Source organism: Trachurus japonicus, chromosome 24 (assembly GCF_045865225.1).
Source record: "Trachurus japonicus isolate A0001 chromosome 24, Traja_1.0".
Taxonomy (NCBI): domain Eukaryota; kingdom Metazoa; phylum Chordata; class Actinopteri; order Carangiformes; family Carangidae; genus Trachurus; species Trachurus japonicus.
Window position 1 is genome coordinate 13,580,915 of NC_140930.1, and position 14,847 is coordinate 13,595,761.

Sequence of the window (14,847 nt, forward strand, 5' to 3'; positions counted from 1 at the left end):
CATCCATATGGAAAGGTTGATCCTTGTCCATCACACGGTTACATAATGTTGCAGTTAGAATATCCTCCTTTTTTCCTCCTCGGTTTATTTCCATAGCTTTGAAGCACAATGCTCAGTTAGTGCTCAGTGAAGTGAGGGGCCGGGGCTTTCTCAGGGGCCGGGGCTTGAACAGTGAAAAGAGGGGGAGGGGAGGGGGTGGGGGTGGGAGCTGTGTAGCAAGAAGAGCTGTTGCAACTTTAAAAGTCTCATCTTTATGCCTGCCAGCGACTGATGTTCCTCACTCAGGGAGCAAATTGAGTTTGCATGCCTTGATGACTCATTAACATGGCCTTTGCAGCACTCCACCAATGCCCCAGTGCATTCAGACATATTCCATTTTTAATAGTTTTATGTAGAGGAACTGATATGGTTTAATGTCAGTGGCAGTGCTGCTGCTGCTGCTGCTGCTTCTTTTTCTTTTTTTTTTGTCTTTCTCCTTGGCTGGTTTGAACTCTGTGTTCCGGTCATGTCAGATTGCTCATTTGTATCTTCATTACACGCACGCGGTAGTTATTCATAGTCCGTAGTTCGACACAGGGGTGTGGAAACGCTTATTTATATCTTTCAGCGGTAATTGACAAAAAAATAAAACACTCAATTTTAACAGATTACTTTATATTAGCAGATTAAATGGACTGAAAAGCAGCCGAAACATCATTTCAGCTATAATGCACAATTAAGCTTCTCAGCTGTAAATTCACAAAGCCAAAGAGAGTACAATGCGTCTGAGCACACATCTGTCACGCATGTTCACATTTAATCAAGAAAATGCTGCAGAAACCCCCGAAGATGAGTTTGTACTGTAGTGCAGCTCATTGACGAGCAGCTCATCAGCCGTCTTGTGATCTATATGTTTTGTCGCTCTTCACACCTCTAACACCACTAATGCTAGAGATCACTCTGAATAATAATCAGAGGGGATTTCCGGTGTAGCAACAGATAAATGGTCAAAGTACAGCAACAAATTATATTTAATGTATTTGCTGCACTTGAATAGTTCAATGCAATGTGCTTTTCTTTTTCTTCTTTTTAAAAAAAATCTCTGCTTTTGTGCATTTTTTTCCCCAGTCAAAGTCACAATACAATCGCATCTCAGTGACATGCTGTGGTCTCTCTCTGTAAAAGGATGCAGAGCTCAGGGTGCATGGTACAGTAGATAGGGTGGACTTTAGAGACATGGAAAATGATGCAGTATTTTGATCTGGAGCTCAAAATAAATAAACCAGGACAGGGCTCTGGGAGGCTGCACTGTGGTGTCTCAGCAAATGAAATAGAATTTTCAGTGGTGAGCACTAAAAGATGCCAGGTCTTAATGTGCTCTGCTTTCTCTGCAACTTCCAAGTCTAGAAACGTCCAAGTGAGAGTCACGTGACACGCGACTTTCAGGAGCTATACTGTATGTAAGGCTGTGGCTACAACTGTTGCTGCAGTCAAATTCGAAATACTGCAGCAAGTCCCCCCCCCCCCCCAGACTCCAGATACTGGTTTCCAGATAGCCACACCCTAACCTAGCCCTGCTCCAGCTTTTATAGCTATGGTACCCCGAGACTCACTCACACAGTCTCTATTGAGCCTCCAGAACCGCGACGAAGTAGAAATACAACGAAATGAAGCGGATAAAGCTGTAAACATGCACTGGGAAAATGGATTACTGTGCAAAAAGCTAGGTGTGTGTCCAGGAGAAAATTAGCCGCCCCGCCATCTGTGCTCAAATTCTTCTCCGCTTTCAGCCGTCTCCATCTTTCAGACGCAGCTCGTATGCAGAGCCTGGTTTTGTTTCTGCTTTTGTCAGTTTTTGAGAGTTTGAGACTTGGCACAACAGGCCAAAACACAACATTTTTTAAATACGAATAATCTGGCTGTACTGTTGTTGTTAGTTAGTTAGATCAGTATTTCAATGTTCACATGTTTCTTTAGTCACTGCCACTGGTGACATATTGGGTGGTTTTATGAGTACTGGCCATACATTTCTTACATATAGCTCCTTTAAGACGCACACTGGACTCATCGGTTGATTTTTTAGATCATGAACAACCTCCTTGTTAACAGCTATTACAGTAAAGAGGAACTATGCAGGATTGTTTATTGCTTAACTATGTTAATTAAACAGCTTTGGAGTAATTGTGATGGTTTAATAAATTACATTTACTTGTTTTAAGGGAGAATGGAGGCTCTCTGCCTTCCACATAGAGTCTCTTGGCTGAAAAACAACTTTGCAAGATCATTGCCTGCCGCTCTGGTGTCCCAGCTCTCGTCTCTGTCTCTCGTCTCAAACGCGCCCTGTAAACCGTAATGTCTTGTTAATGACAGATTAAATTACACAAATATACACGTTGTAACATCGTATATGATATAAAACGTTATGTACTGCTCTATTGATTGAGTTCTTGCCGGCGTCATTGAAAACAACTGCACATGGCCAGGAGGAGGGTTAGCAAAACAGCGGAAAAGTGACCAGACTTACGTAGTTCCCCTTTAAAACAAGGTGATTCTGATGAACAGTGAAGCAGAGTTGGGGCCTCGTGTCGTGTTTCTCCACAGACTGACTTCAGTTGATGGTGCAAGAGGAATTTCACAGCACTTGCACAGTAACAGCCGCCATGTTTTTTTTGTTTTTTTTATGTTCCAGCCAAGCAAGTGGTGTGCATCCAGGTAGTCTGAGTTATAAAGTCTGTTTTGAACGGTGTCTTTCTCAAGCTTGTTCATCCATAGCTTTGCTACATCAACAAGAAAAAAGCCTGAATCGTGGGGTTGCTGTAGTTTGAGATTTGTCCCTGTGTCTAGTTTGGACTGGAAAGATGGTGTGTAAAAACAAGTTTTGTTTACAGGGGATCCAGTTGGTGCCGGACCAGCTGGTTGCAGCGATTCTAATGAATGTTTGCTGGCCTTAAGCAGTTTAGCCTGTCAGACGTACAAACAGCTGGTCACATGTTTAAAAAAAAAAGATACGTTTTCTGTTGTTATTCAGGCAAAATAGTCATTTTAAAGATGTCAACTTGGGTTTGGAAAGTAAATAATGGACTTGATTTGATGTTAATTTTACTCAACTGAATAATTGTTGATAATGAACATACTGTAATTATTTCTTGTGGCACCACACCAAATGATTCTTTTACTGGGACATGGTTTTACAGTTTTAAGCAGAATACTTATGGGAAGAAGGACTATTTTCGCGCTCTCTTGCTTCTACCAGTGTAGACACGCTCCCATGCTCACCCATCTCAACCTCTTCTTGTGTCTCTTTCTCCCTCAGGATACCAGAGGGTCAGGCAGAAGCAGGGTCCCTGGCTGCAGGGAGGCTTCGCTCCCTGGAGGACCAGCTAACCAGAGCCAAACAGAAGATCCACAGCTTCCAGAAGCTCACTGGAGACGGTAAGAAAAAAAAAATACATAGGTTGTGGGGGAAGGAGTTGGCACCGAGGTTGGACATATGAAAGGACTGATATTGAAGGTGCAGGGGTTGAATATATTTGGTCAGAAACAGCTCTTGTGGGCCTCCGCCTGCAGCTGGAGTCCTGAGTGTCGCCCAACGTTAAAGGGATAGTTCACCCAAAATTCAAATTTCACTCATTATCTACTCACCCCCATGTCGACTAAGGGCTGGGAGAATTTTCAGAGTCCTCCATGCCTTCTCTGAGTTACGAGGGGGTCCGCGCAGCAGTATTTGTCCATATAATGGTTGTGAATAGTGCTCACTTTTCTTCGTTCAAAATGACACACCAAAAAACATCCAAATACCTCCATAGTGCTCGTCTGTAATGTCCCTCTTGTATTGAAGCCCCGACATGAGAAATTGTTCCGAAAAAAAATTAAATAAGTCTATATTTTAAGCTTGTTTGTAGCGGAAGCTCCCAGTGTCTCAGTTCACTGCTCTTCCTGTGTCAGATTTGCACTGACCGGCGGAACAATTTCTCATGTCGGGGCTTCAATACAAGAGGGACATTACAGACGGGCAGTATGGAGGTATTTGGATGTTTTTTGGTGTGTCTTTTTGAACGAAGAAAAGTGAGCACCATTCACAACCATTATATGGACAAATACTGCTGCGCGGACCCCCCCGTAACTCAGAGAAGGCACGGAGGACTCTGAAACTTCTCCCAGCCCTTAGTCGACATGAGGGTGAGTAGATAATGAGTGAAATTTGAATTTTGGGTGAACTATCCCTTTAAACCAGCCACGATGATGACGGAGGCTCGCCGTCGGATGGGCAGGGTCACGTGGGCGTTTGCCACTCTTAAGCGGTGGTCAGAGGGGCAGGGGAAGCTGTTGGGTGAGAGGCGGGGGAACGTGTGAATGAAGTGGAAGCAGAGTGAAAGCCTCCAATGGCAGAGAAGGAGGGAAAGAGCCAGGGAGAGGAGAGAGGAGAGAAAAGAGGCAGACAGAGAGAAAATAAAAAAGGACATGTGAGCGTGGAGGGCAGCACAGGGTCAGCCTTTCCATCTTGCCGCAGGGGAAGAAAAAGCTAAAAATACCCTCCAGCTTTTTTTTTTTTTTTTACACAAAGGGAGGGAGTGAGGAAAGAAGAGAGTGCAAGATAGGAAAGTAAAAAAAAAAAAAAAAAGCAATTTTCCCTCTTCACCACCACCTCCTTCTCCTCCTGCTCCAGGCTGTCCTTCCTTTCCCTCTGTTTTTTGTGTGTGTGTGTTGTTGTTTCTCTCCACAGAAACCAGAGCAGGCAGCTGTGCTATCCAAGTGGGTTACTCCACATTGTTTGGTGCAGGTTGGGTGTAGAGTTCCTTCCTGTTGTTAGCGAGTGTGTGAGAGAGCGCACATGAGAGAGCCATGAGACACAAAAAAACAGTGATCAAGTGCTCCTTAACGAGGTCAAAGCAACACCCAGGGACAAAGTACGGAGCATGGAAATCCTCGTTTTTATGGCTACACCGAAACCTTGCTTTGTGCCATCAGCCTACTTCTTCTCACATCGTCTAATCCTCAAACGGTCCCAGTGTCCTTTCCTTTCCCACCTGGTTCTTCCAGATTAGGTGACATCATTTACAGCAACATCATCATCATCATTGTTGTGTTTGATCGTACTATGCTGTGTATCTTTTAGGGCGGTCCAAGTTGTTGTTCACTCTGGAAACAATAACGCGTTAAAAACATTAAGGCATGAGTAATCACATTACGTGGCTGAGGTGAAACCTGTCTGTGTATCTGTGTCACCACCCGTCCATTTAAAAACAGAGAACACCCTGTAATTGAAGGTTAAATAAATACCGCGTCCCATTCTGAATCAATACTGGACGGGGTTCGTCCCGTATTTTCCGTCTTTAACGCAGCATCATCCCATCTGCATCCTGTAAAGACCTGTCCGACTGCCGTGATTGGATAAAACTCACTGTTTGATCACAGATGGGAGTGGGAAAACAGACTGTCCGACTAGTTGTAAACTATGTTTGCGAGTGTTTCCCGTGGCGGACGGTGGTTTCCATTCACAACAAAGCCTGTGATGGTGATTTGTTAATGAAGGTTAGGGTGTGCAGTCGGATACATGGGCACTTATTTAATACACTAATCAAAAAATAGTGCTGTGCCATGATGTGTTATTATTTTTTCACCAATCAGTTTAATTGCATTCTTAGATTCTAATGGATTAACTGTAGGAACATAAATTACATTCTTCAACATTATATAAGAAAGATTAAAAGAAAATACAAGTAATATTAGTATATTTAGTATTTTAATCGCAATTAATCACAAAGTAGTATTGCAATTAATCAAGTTAATTTTTTTTAATGGTTTGACAGCCCTATTATCTTTACATTATGTTGCTTGCAGGCCCCGGGCCCACTCAGGAGGAGCTGCGGAGAAGGGTGGAAAACGGCGTTAAGGAGTTCTGGTACTTTGTTCGCAGCGAGGTGAAGAAATTGGCCACCGTTGAGCCCAGCGAGAGGCAGAAGTACGCCGACACACTCCTGCAGGACCTGGGACACCAGGAGAGGTGGGCAAATGTTTAAAGAAGTAAAAAAAGTTGAAAATGTTAAGTTCCAACAAGTATTTGTAGAAAAACCGGTGTCACCTCACAGCAGGAAGTTAAAACAGAGCCTGGCCTGTGGGGCCTTTTCTGTGTGGTGGTGCCTGCTTAGTTGTCTGTGAAGCTTTCCTCCCACAGTCAAGCACATTAGGTCATTTTGTAACTGATTTCCCCCTGAGGCGTGAAAGTTAATACAAGTGTGTCTGTCTGTCACTGTGTTTGTCTTCCTTACACTTAAAGTCAGGTCTGTGCACAGTAGAAGTAGGTCAATTATTGATGATATTTACCAACAGCAAAATAACACATCCCAGAAAATAATACATGGAATAATTTGATATTAGTGTGAAAGTGATGTGGACAAAACAACTGAGATATATGGTTACTAATTAAAACATTGATGTTTAATGTAATACACTGAAACAGTGAAGTGTAAAGCACCTGGTTTCACAGTCATAGTATATAACTGAGCCATTTAACAGATGTTTCCCCTCTTTATGCTAAGATAAGCTAAGCTAACTACTGATATACCATCATGGATCTATTATAAGACCATAGGGTTAAGATAACTTAACAAGATAATAATTACCCTAAGATAATATAATACATCCATCTACCATGCATATATATTAGCTTAATTTGCTATCCTAATAACCGATCCAATTATATTTGTTCTCACTAAAAAATACAATATTTAAATACAGCTTAACTGACATCAAAGACAATCATTAGTTATGCATTGGATCTTTTATTTTTAGTCTTTGCTACTTGTTAATGCATTCAGTGTTGATTCACAGGCGGCTGTTTACTGGCACTGCCCACTGCTGATGTCAAACGTTAGGACTCAAGCAGTTTCTGGGTCGAGGACTTGAAAGCAGCACTTTGTAGTGTTTGCTGAGAAGCAAAAGGTCAAAGGTCACAGACACACACTCGGTGTCATCCGGCCGGTGCCAGGTTTCCACATGGCTGAATGAAGAAAGTCCTGTTGTCACTTAGCCAAGTGGGTTTTTGTAATCCTGGTGAAGTGGCTTTCATGGCCCATTGTCTTAGTCGTTGTTGCCTAAGCAGCTTTCCAAAGACTGATTCCTCACCCGGCGCACACAGACATGCATGAATACACACCGATGTACACACACACAGTCTCCGACTTCTACATGCATTCACTTTCATGCCGAGTCCCACAGATTTCTTTGTATGTGCTGCAGGCAGAGGCTGGGAGAGCCAGAGCAGATAGGGGCAGAGGTGGAAAGAGCAATGAAATGTTTGACTCCGGTAAATGCACAACTCCCTCATTAAGATTCTGCTCAAGAGGAAGGTGAGTTCCTTGTCTCCGCAAAAATGTTCCCAAGTAAAATATAAATGGAGCACGTCTGCATCATGAAGAGCTTTCAGATAAGTTTTATTGACAGGGAAACGGGAAACAGTCTGAAAGTTTATTGAGATATGCCGAGAAGCAAAGTTCAAAGTTCAAGTGTGTAGGAAATCTGCAACTCTGCACCCACACACCTATGTATCGAAACACATCAGTGCATCAATAATGAAACAAGTGTAGAAAAACCACACTTTCCATGCCAAGACAGGTGGTTAAGTTAAGTTTCAAAATTAAAAGCTACAAAGAAAAGAAAAGAAAGAAAGATTTGGACTTGTACAAAACCATAACTAACAACTGGGAAAGAAGATGTAAGGCTTTGTCAGCTACATTAATCCACCTGTTCTGATCTGCTTCAAGAAACAAGAACAGAACATAAATATAGGCAAAGGGTGTTGTTTTGTGGGTATTGTAAGATGTATTACACAGCACTGCAGATTAATGTGTGTGTGTGATCTTGGCTTTGAGAAAATAAAAGCTAACCTACAACTGAAAGAATAATAAACCTAACAGAGAAATAATAGAAAGGGTTCAGAAGAGGAGCCATAGTGAAAATTAATCACTGTTAATCTACATGATCAGGCAACAGAATGTATCCGGAGGAGGTAGTAGTAGTAGTAGTAGTAGTAGTAGTAGTAGTAGTAGTATGGGTGGTGCAAGGGAAGCTGGGTAAACAGTACTCTTCATGTTATGTCATAATAGTCATAGAACAGTTCACTACAGGGCTCTGAGCCAATCAAATAATGCCTCTTGTTGCCTGGCGATATTCATGCTGTAATGTAAACCTGAACCTCCTTTGTGCTCTGCTGCCAAGACCAGCGGCTGCAGCCCTGACGTCTGCAGCCCGAGACAATGAGAAGCACTGGGGAAGCCCACAGGACCACACATACTTTATATACACACACAAACACACACACACACACACACACACATAGCAGCACATCCCAGATACATATGCAGGACGTCACGGCCGCGTGGTGTTCCCCTGTCTCGCTGCCAAATCCCTGAGCGCTTGTCTGTTGATCCCTTCTTGTTAAGTCTTGCGGCCGGCCAGGTTTGCTTTTACTTCCCACAGACGGTCGGTGATGACTCCCTCGTGTCCCCGCCGGAGGAGAGTTTGACATCCATCACACACTCACTGTGGTTCCAGCTTCAAAATGGGTCAATGAGTAATGATACTGTCTTAGTCTTAGAGAAAGGCGCTATTCACCACGCTGCACTGTTGAAATGGGACGTGGTGCATTTGTCTGCTCCGTGTGTGTGCGTGTATCTTTGCACGCACTACTGAATATATGCAAAAGAACTCCAAGTCACACAGGATGTGACTGATTTGGGTCAAAGAAGTGAGTAATAAATTAAGCTTGCATAAGTGTGTGTGTGTATATGTGAGTGTGTGTGATGTGTTTGCATCTGCCCTTCACTGCATATATCAGAGCTCTTGGGCATGTTTGTAAGTGGAATGGTCACAAAATTTGGCAGTGTGTGACATGTACACAGATTCGCTGTCACAGGCTTGCAGATGGCAGACTTAATCCAAAAAAAAAAGAAAAAAAAAAGGGATAAACATCCAGAGAGACGTTGTTGTCATCAGTCAGCGTGACAGAAACGACACTTTTTCCATAAATATCCTTCGAGCATGTTGAGCCTCGGTAATGTTTAACACGCCACTGCACTGTTAGCATATGCTGCTTATCAAAAAGCTTTTGTAGGCTTTGGAGTTGGCCTCGAAGACACTCTACCTGCTGGAGTACGCAGATCGCACTTTATAGGTTTACCGCAGCAGGAACGGTAATGTTTGTGCAGGAAGTCAGAGAGGCTGAAGTTCATTCAGTCTGTGTTTCAACAGAAGACGAGGCTTCATGTCTGGACAGAAATAGGGTCACAGACACGAGCTGCAGATCCGTAATGCCAGATGTATAAAATATGCAAGATCACTTAGTCAAGATCATGTCACAACATAGTTCGTCGGTATATCCGAGCATGGGTTGACTATGTTGGGAAAAACCTTCTGTCACAGTAGAAACTGCTGGTCTGTTTTGGTTTTTTTTTTTTTTTTTTTGCAAAATCCAGGTGGTTCAATAGCTACAGAAAACAGGTTTAATCACATTCATGCGAAAATCCTGTTAATTCAGGATTGTTGACAGATTTTCCGAGGTGTTGATGTTTCTGGTACAACCACAGATTAAAGGTCTAAGTGGTGATCTAAAAAAAAGACCCTGGGAAAACCCATCCGAACCTAACTTGCATACAGAGATTTTCAAAATAAGAGACCTGCAGGAAAATGATGGACCACCATGCACGCCTTTTGAGTCACATTTTCCATCTTAATTTCCCTCTAACGCTGCACCACATGTCCATAGTCCACTCACAAGTACCTGGGACCCATTGCAATAAATGTCATAAAAAAGAGTTGTGTTGGTTTTCAGTTACCCAGGAACCAAGTGTATCTATGGAAACCTGCTTAAACAGTACGAAAACATCTCAGGCGGTTGACAAATTTCTGTTCTCGCACAGTATAAATATTTATGTTCAAGAATTTTATTTCACTTCATTTAATCCAAACGCACAATTTTGAAAACGTCTGTGTTCATTTCTAGAGTGTCATTGTGTGTGTGTGAGTGTAAAGTATGTGTATGTCAGGCTAAAGGTCCTGTGACTAGTTTTGTGTTTTTCTGCACACACACACACACACAATTCTTAACTACCATGGTCAATGCAGTAAACGCAGCCACTGGTGAAGGAGTCTCTGTGGCCTTGGTTTCCCACCGAGTCGCCCTTTGATTTGCATGATGATCATTAACTTGCATCCGTCTGAATGGCTGCTATGGGAACAAAGTGCTTTACTTTACAAGGCGAGGCTATTCATCATTTTTTGAGAATGTACACGCATTACTTTACAGCTGTTTGAATAAGAACCTAGTGTCTATAAATGGCCGTGTGGGCGACGTGGCGTTTTTCACATCGCAACAAGAGGAAAGTACTGGTGAGCGGCCGCTCGTTGTCTGCAGTTATTAATGGCCACATCTGGAGAAGACGCTGTTCTGTTTAGTTCTTACACAAACATGACAAGACACATATGATCAACAGAGTGCATCACTCAGTGTCTTAAGATCAGGTGGTTTATTTGCATGTGAACATATGTGAGCATAAATAATTCAAGATTTTTGTGTGTGCATGTGTTTGTGTGTGTGTGCAGGTCCATCATGACAGACTTGTACTACCTCAGCCAGGCGGACGGAGTGGGCGAGTGGAGAGTGAAGGAGGCTAAAGACCTGTCAGACCTGGTCCAGAACAGAATCACCTACCTACAGGTAGCTACAGACGCACCTGCTGCTCCGCCAACTGGCACTGTATTATCTCTGACTCACACACACACATACACACACATATATACATAACCACAGATACATTGTCAGCATCCATGCAAATGTTTCCCCTCACACATACAAATGCGAGTATGTGTTTTTTTGAGGGCATGTTTCACACTCGCTAGTCTCATTTGCACCATCCATAACTGTCCGCATCCGTTTCCCCCTGAGGAGCAGGTGAGGGCTGTGATAGCAGACGGTTCCAGCAGGCGCATCTGACAAGCAGGATCCGTGTTGCTTGTCAGCGCTTTAGCGACACATACACACATGCATGCATGCTGCGCCCAAAACACACATACACAAATGCAGACTTGCAAAATGACAGATTTGACACACATACATATGCAGAAATGCAGTACAAAGTAATAGATTCACATAAGAATCGCAATTCTCATTTAATATGATTCAGAAACGATATGAAATGTCCCAAAATCGATTTTAAAAAATAAAAGAATGAAACAAATCTGCTGGCTGTCGGCCTCCATTTCCTTAGAATTTAAAAGGCAGCATGTTTAACTGCACTATTTTTTAGAGGCACTTTTAATTTTGCTACTTAAGCAATATGTGATATTGCTTTTATGCAACAGTTTGAACAATTCCATCTAAGCATGGATAAATATTTAAAACTCAATAAATGTGAAAAAGACACTTAAGTCATTCTGGGATCTGAGTAGATCATGAGGATCCTTTGCACACCAATAGACTGAAGCAGAAGTCATTATGAATCAAATCAAAAATCGATTTTGAATCGAATCGTAGCCCCAAAAATCAGAATCGAATCGAATCGTGAGATAGTAAAAGATTCCCACCCCTACAAAGTAAGATACAAACACACATACACACACCGGCTTACTCAGGCTTTTAGATAGATGCACATATGCTCACTGCACCACATGCACATACACAACCTGAGACCCAGGACACATCCACTCAACCCCACTACAGCGCCTCGCCTCTCCTCCTCTCCAGCCCTGGCGGGGCTGCGGGGCTCTGGGGTGGGGCGGTGCGGCCCTGCAGCATTAATGAGCCGGTGTGTTTGATGAAGAGGACCCAGTCAGTCTGGCTGGGCGGAGACAGCACCACTAACAGCTGCTGTCACCACCGCTGAGGGATCACACCGCTCCACCAGCTGCCATCACTAATTCATCACACACACACACACACACACATGCATAGAGATGGTCGTGCGCAGATGGATTCACCCGCACCTACACAAGCACACACACTCGTGCGCACGCACAAACTCCACGAGCCACAAGATTGATGCACATGCTTGTACACAAAGAAATGCCCTGTGTGTGTGTGTGAGTGCCGTGGTGTCACTATCTCACTCACACACAGTCACTCACAAGTCTGTATGTGTACACACACACACACACACACACACACACACACACACACACACACACACACACACACACACACACACACAGACTCCTCCCTCCTGTCCTGCTGTCTCTGCCATCCGTACCAGCTTCTCCCTTCATTCCTGGTTTAACCAACTCCATCTCTGCATCTGCTCCATCTGTCCCCTCACAACACTGCGTGAGCACTGATCTGCTCCTTCAGATGGATTTCTGTTGGACATGGCTTTCATCTATTTTTGCACTATGAGCCTTTTTATAGTGGGATTAATAAGCAAAATTGTGTTTTTCAACTTTTTTGTTTTGTTTTGTTTTCTTTTTCCACTGCATCTCCCAGAAATCACTTGTCACTCAACAAGTATATAGCTATCCTCTACTTTATAGCAGCAATAATCACTATTTTATTCCTGGTAGAAATTCCAATTGACTATTATCATCAACTCTGCTTCAGCTTTGTTTTTGTGACTTTCAGATCACTGTTATGATTTCACAGCTGCTACTTTACTGTTCAGCTTCACTGTCATCGCTCCCTTCAGTGTAGCTTGTGGCCATAGCAGGCAGCTGGTTTCAATGAAAGAGCTTTAAAAGCTTTAAAACACACACACACACACACACACACACACACACACACACACACACACACACACACACACACACACAAACAAATTGCAGACAAACGCAGTTGGCTAGAACAATGGTTTATAAAGTGGGGTGGGGAACCAGTGGGCATTAGAGGGTCCTCAACAGTTTGATCAAATCACCACTATTGTATTTGCATTCATTCATTATGACATATATTTAATATCATATTGAAAACCTTTTTCCCATGCTGATCGTTCTATTGCCAGCAGTCAAAGCATAATTAATCTTGTCATAAATAAGTGTTTCCTTGTCGATCTGCGTCTGCCGTCGAGCTGCTCTGCTTCTGAAATAGCTCGCTTGTTAGCATGAAGCTAGCTAGTGCTGCAAAAAGGAACAAACTCTGATAAGGAAAGGTCTTAAAGTGAAATTCCGGCGTAAGTGTAAACCATGGTCAAACACACCGTAACACCGAGTTAGACCCCCCCTCGAGAGATCAATTTGCCCGACCGCTACATTCACGAGATCCACCAACTTCAGCAAATACCGCAATATCGCCACACACGGCGCTCTCCGGATCCACTGTCTGACCGCAACCAAAACGCCACCATTTGCCCAAAATAATGCTCAGAACTGCACCAAATGTCATCAATAGTACACACAGGGTCCCAGCACGTAGTACGAGTTGTCAAACATCTGCTAGCTTTGCCTGTTTTCTTTAGCAAGAAGATGCAACTCAACTCACCTTCTTCTCCTCCGGGAGCCGCTCGTTGGTGAGGAAGCCCTGACGAGTCGATCACCGAGTGCACCGGAGTTCCGCAGCTCTTAAAAATGCTCATTTGCGCCTATATCGTGGCCAGCACTCGATAATAATAGTTATAAAGTGATATGCAAGATAAAAAAAAAAAAAAAACTCTGATTGTATTTCCATGAGGTAATTGTTGATTGAGCTGCGGAACTCCGGTGCACTCGGTGATCGACTCGTCAGGGCTTCCTCACCAACGAGCGGCTCCCGGAGGAGAAGTAGGTGAGTTGAGTTGCATCTCCTTGCTAAAGAAAACAGGCAAAGCTAGCAGATGTTTGACAACTCGTACTACGTGCTGGGACCCTGTGTGTACTATTGATGACATTTGGTGCAGTTCTGAGCATTATTTTGGGCAAATGGTGGCGTTTTGGTTGCGGTCAGACAGTGGATCCGGAGAGCGCCGTGTGTGGCGATATTGCGGTATTTGCTGAAGTTGGTGGATCTCGTGAATGTAGCGGTCGGGCAAATTGATCTCTCGAGGGGGGGTCTAACTCGGTGTTACGGTGTGTTTGACCATGGTTTACACTTACGCCGGAATTTCACTTTAAATGTAATGCACTAGAGCTGCAATGATTAATCGAACAATAATCGATTATTAAATTAATCGCCAACAATTTTGCTAATCGATAATTGGTTTTTAAGTAGTTTTTTCAGAAAAAAAGTCCAAATTCTCTGATCAGCTCCTTAAATGTGAATATTTCTGGCTTCTTTGTTCCTTTACGACAATAAACTGAGTATCTCTTTGGTTTGTGGACAAAACAAGACATTTGAGGACGTCATCTTGTAGTTTGAGCAACACTGAGTGACATTTTTCAACATTTGTTAACATTTGATTAACCAAACAACTAATCGATTAATCGTTTAAATAATCAACAGATTAATCGATAATGAAAATAATCGTTAGTTGCAGCGCTATAATGCACATATAGTTTAAATTGTGTTAATGAGCATAAGAAAATATAGGTTTGTTTTTTTGCAGAAGGGGCCCCTGGCCAGAAGCTGATGCTGTTCAGGGGCTTTGGCTAGGAAATGATTGGAAACCTGCGCTGGAGCAATTAGCGGCTAAAGAGCTACGTATTTCTTTCAGACGCTGGCAGAGTGTACAACAAAACAGAGTGTGGTTATTGGACTAAGGATACGATCCGTTTGAGCAGGTGTGAAAACAGTAATTGCACTCAGGTGTGGATGAAGACAATTGTACCAAAAACTTTTGAAAACGTTGTCTCAGTCTGGTCCCAGTTTTTTTTTTTTTGGTGCAAGTTGTGAACTCGGTCTGACCCCACAAGCAGGCGAACTCACCTCAGATTGAGTTTCCACAGCCTTCTTCCTGTGGTTAAGACAGACAGTCT

The 14,847-nt window shown here is 43.1% G+C and overlaps 1 protein-coding gene across 1 annotated transcript in view; it reads left to right on the forward strand.

Annotated features, from left to right (window-relative positions):
* The window catches only part of fut8b (fucosyltransferase 8b (alpha (1,6) fucosyltransferase)), a 95,346-nt gene that overhangs the window by 57,671 nt on the left and 22,828 nt on the right, over positions 1-14,847 (forward strand). Inside the window, exons 3-5 of the mRNA XM_085770280.1 lie at positions 3,293-3,411; positions 5,821-5,983; positions 10,579-10,693. Coding sequence (XP_085626406.1) covers positions 3,293-3,411; positions 5,821-5,983; positions 10,579-10,693 — 397 coding nt within the window. The remainder of the gene's footprint in view (positions 1-3,292; positions 3,412-5,820; positions 5,984-10,578; positions 10,694-14,847) is intronic.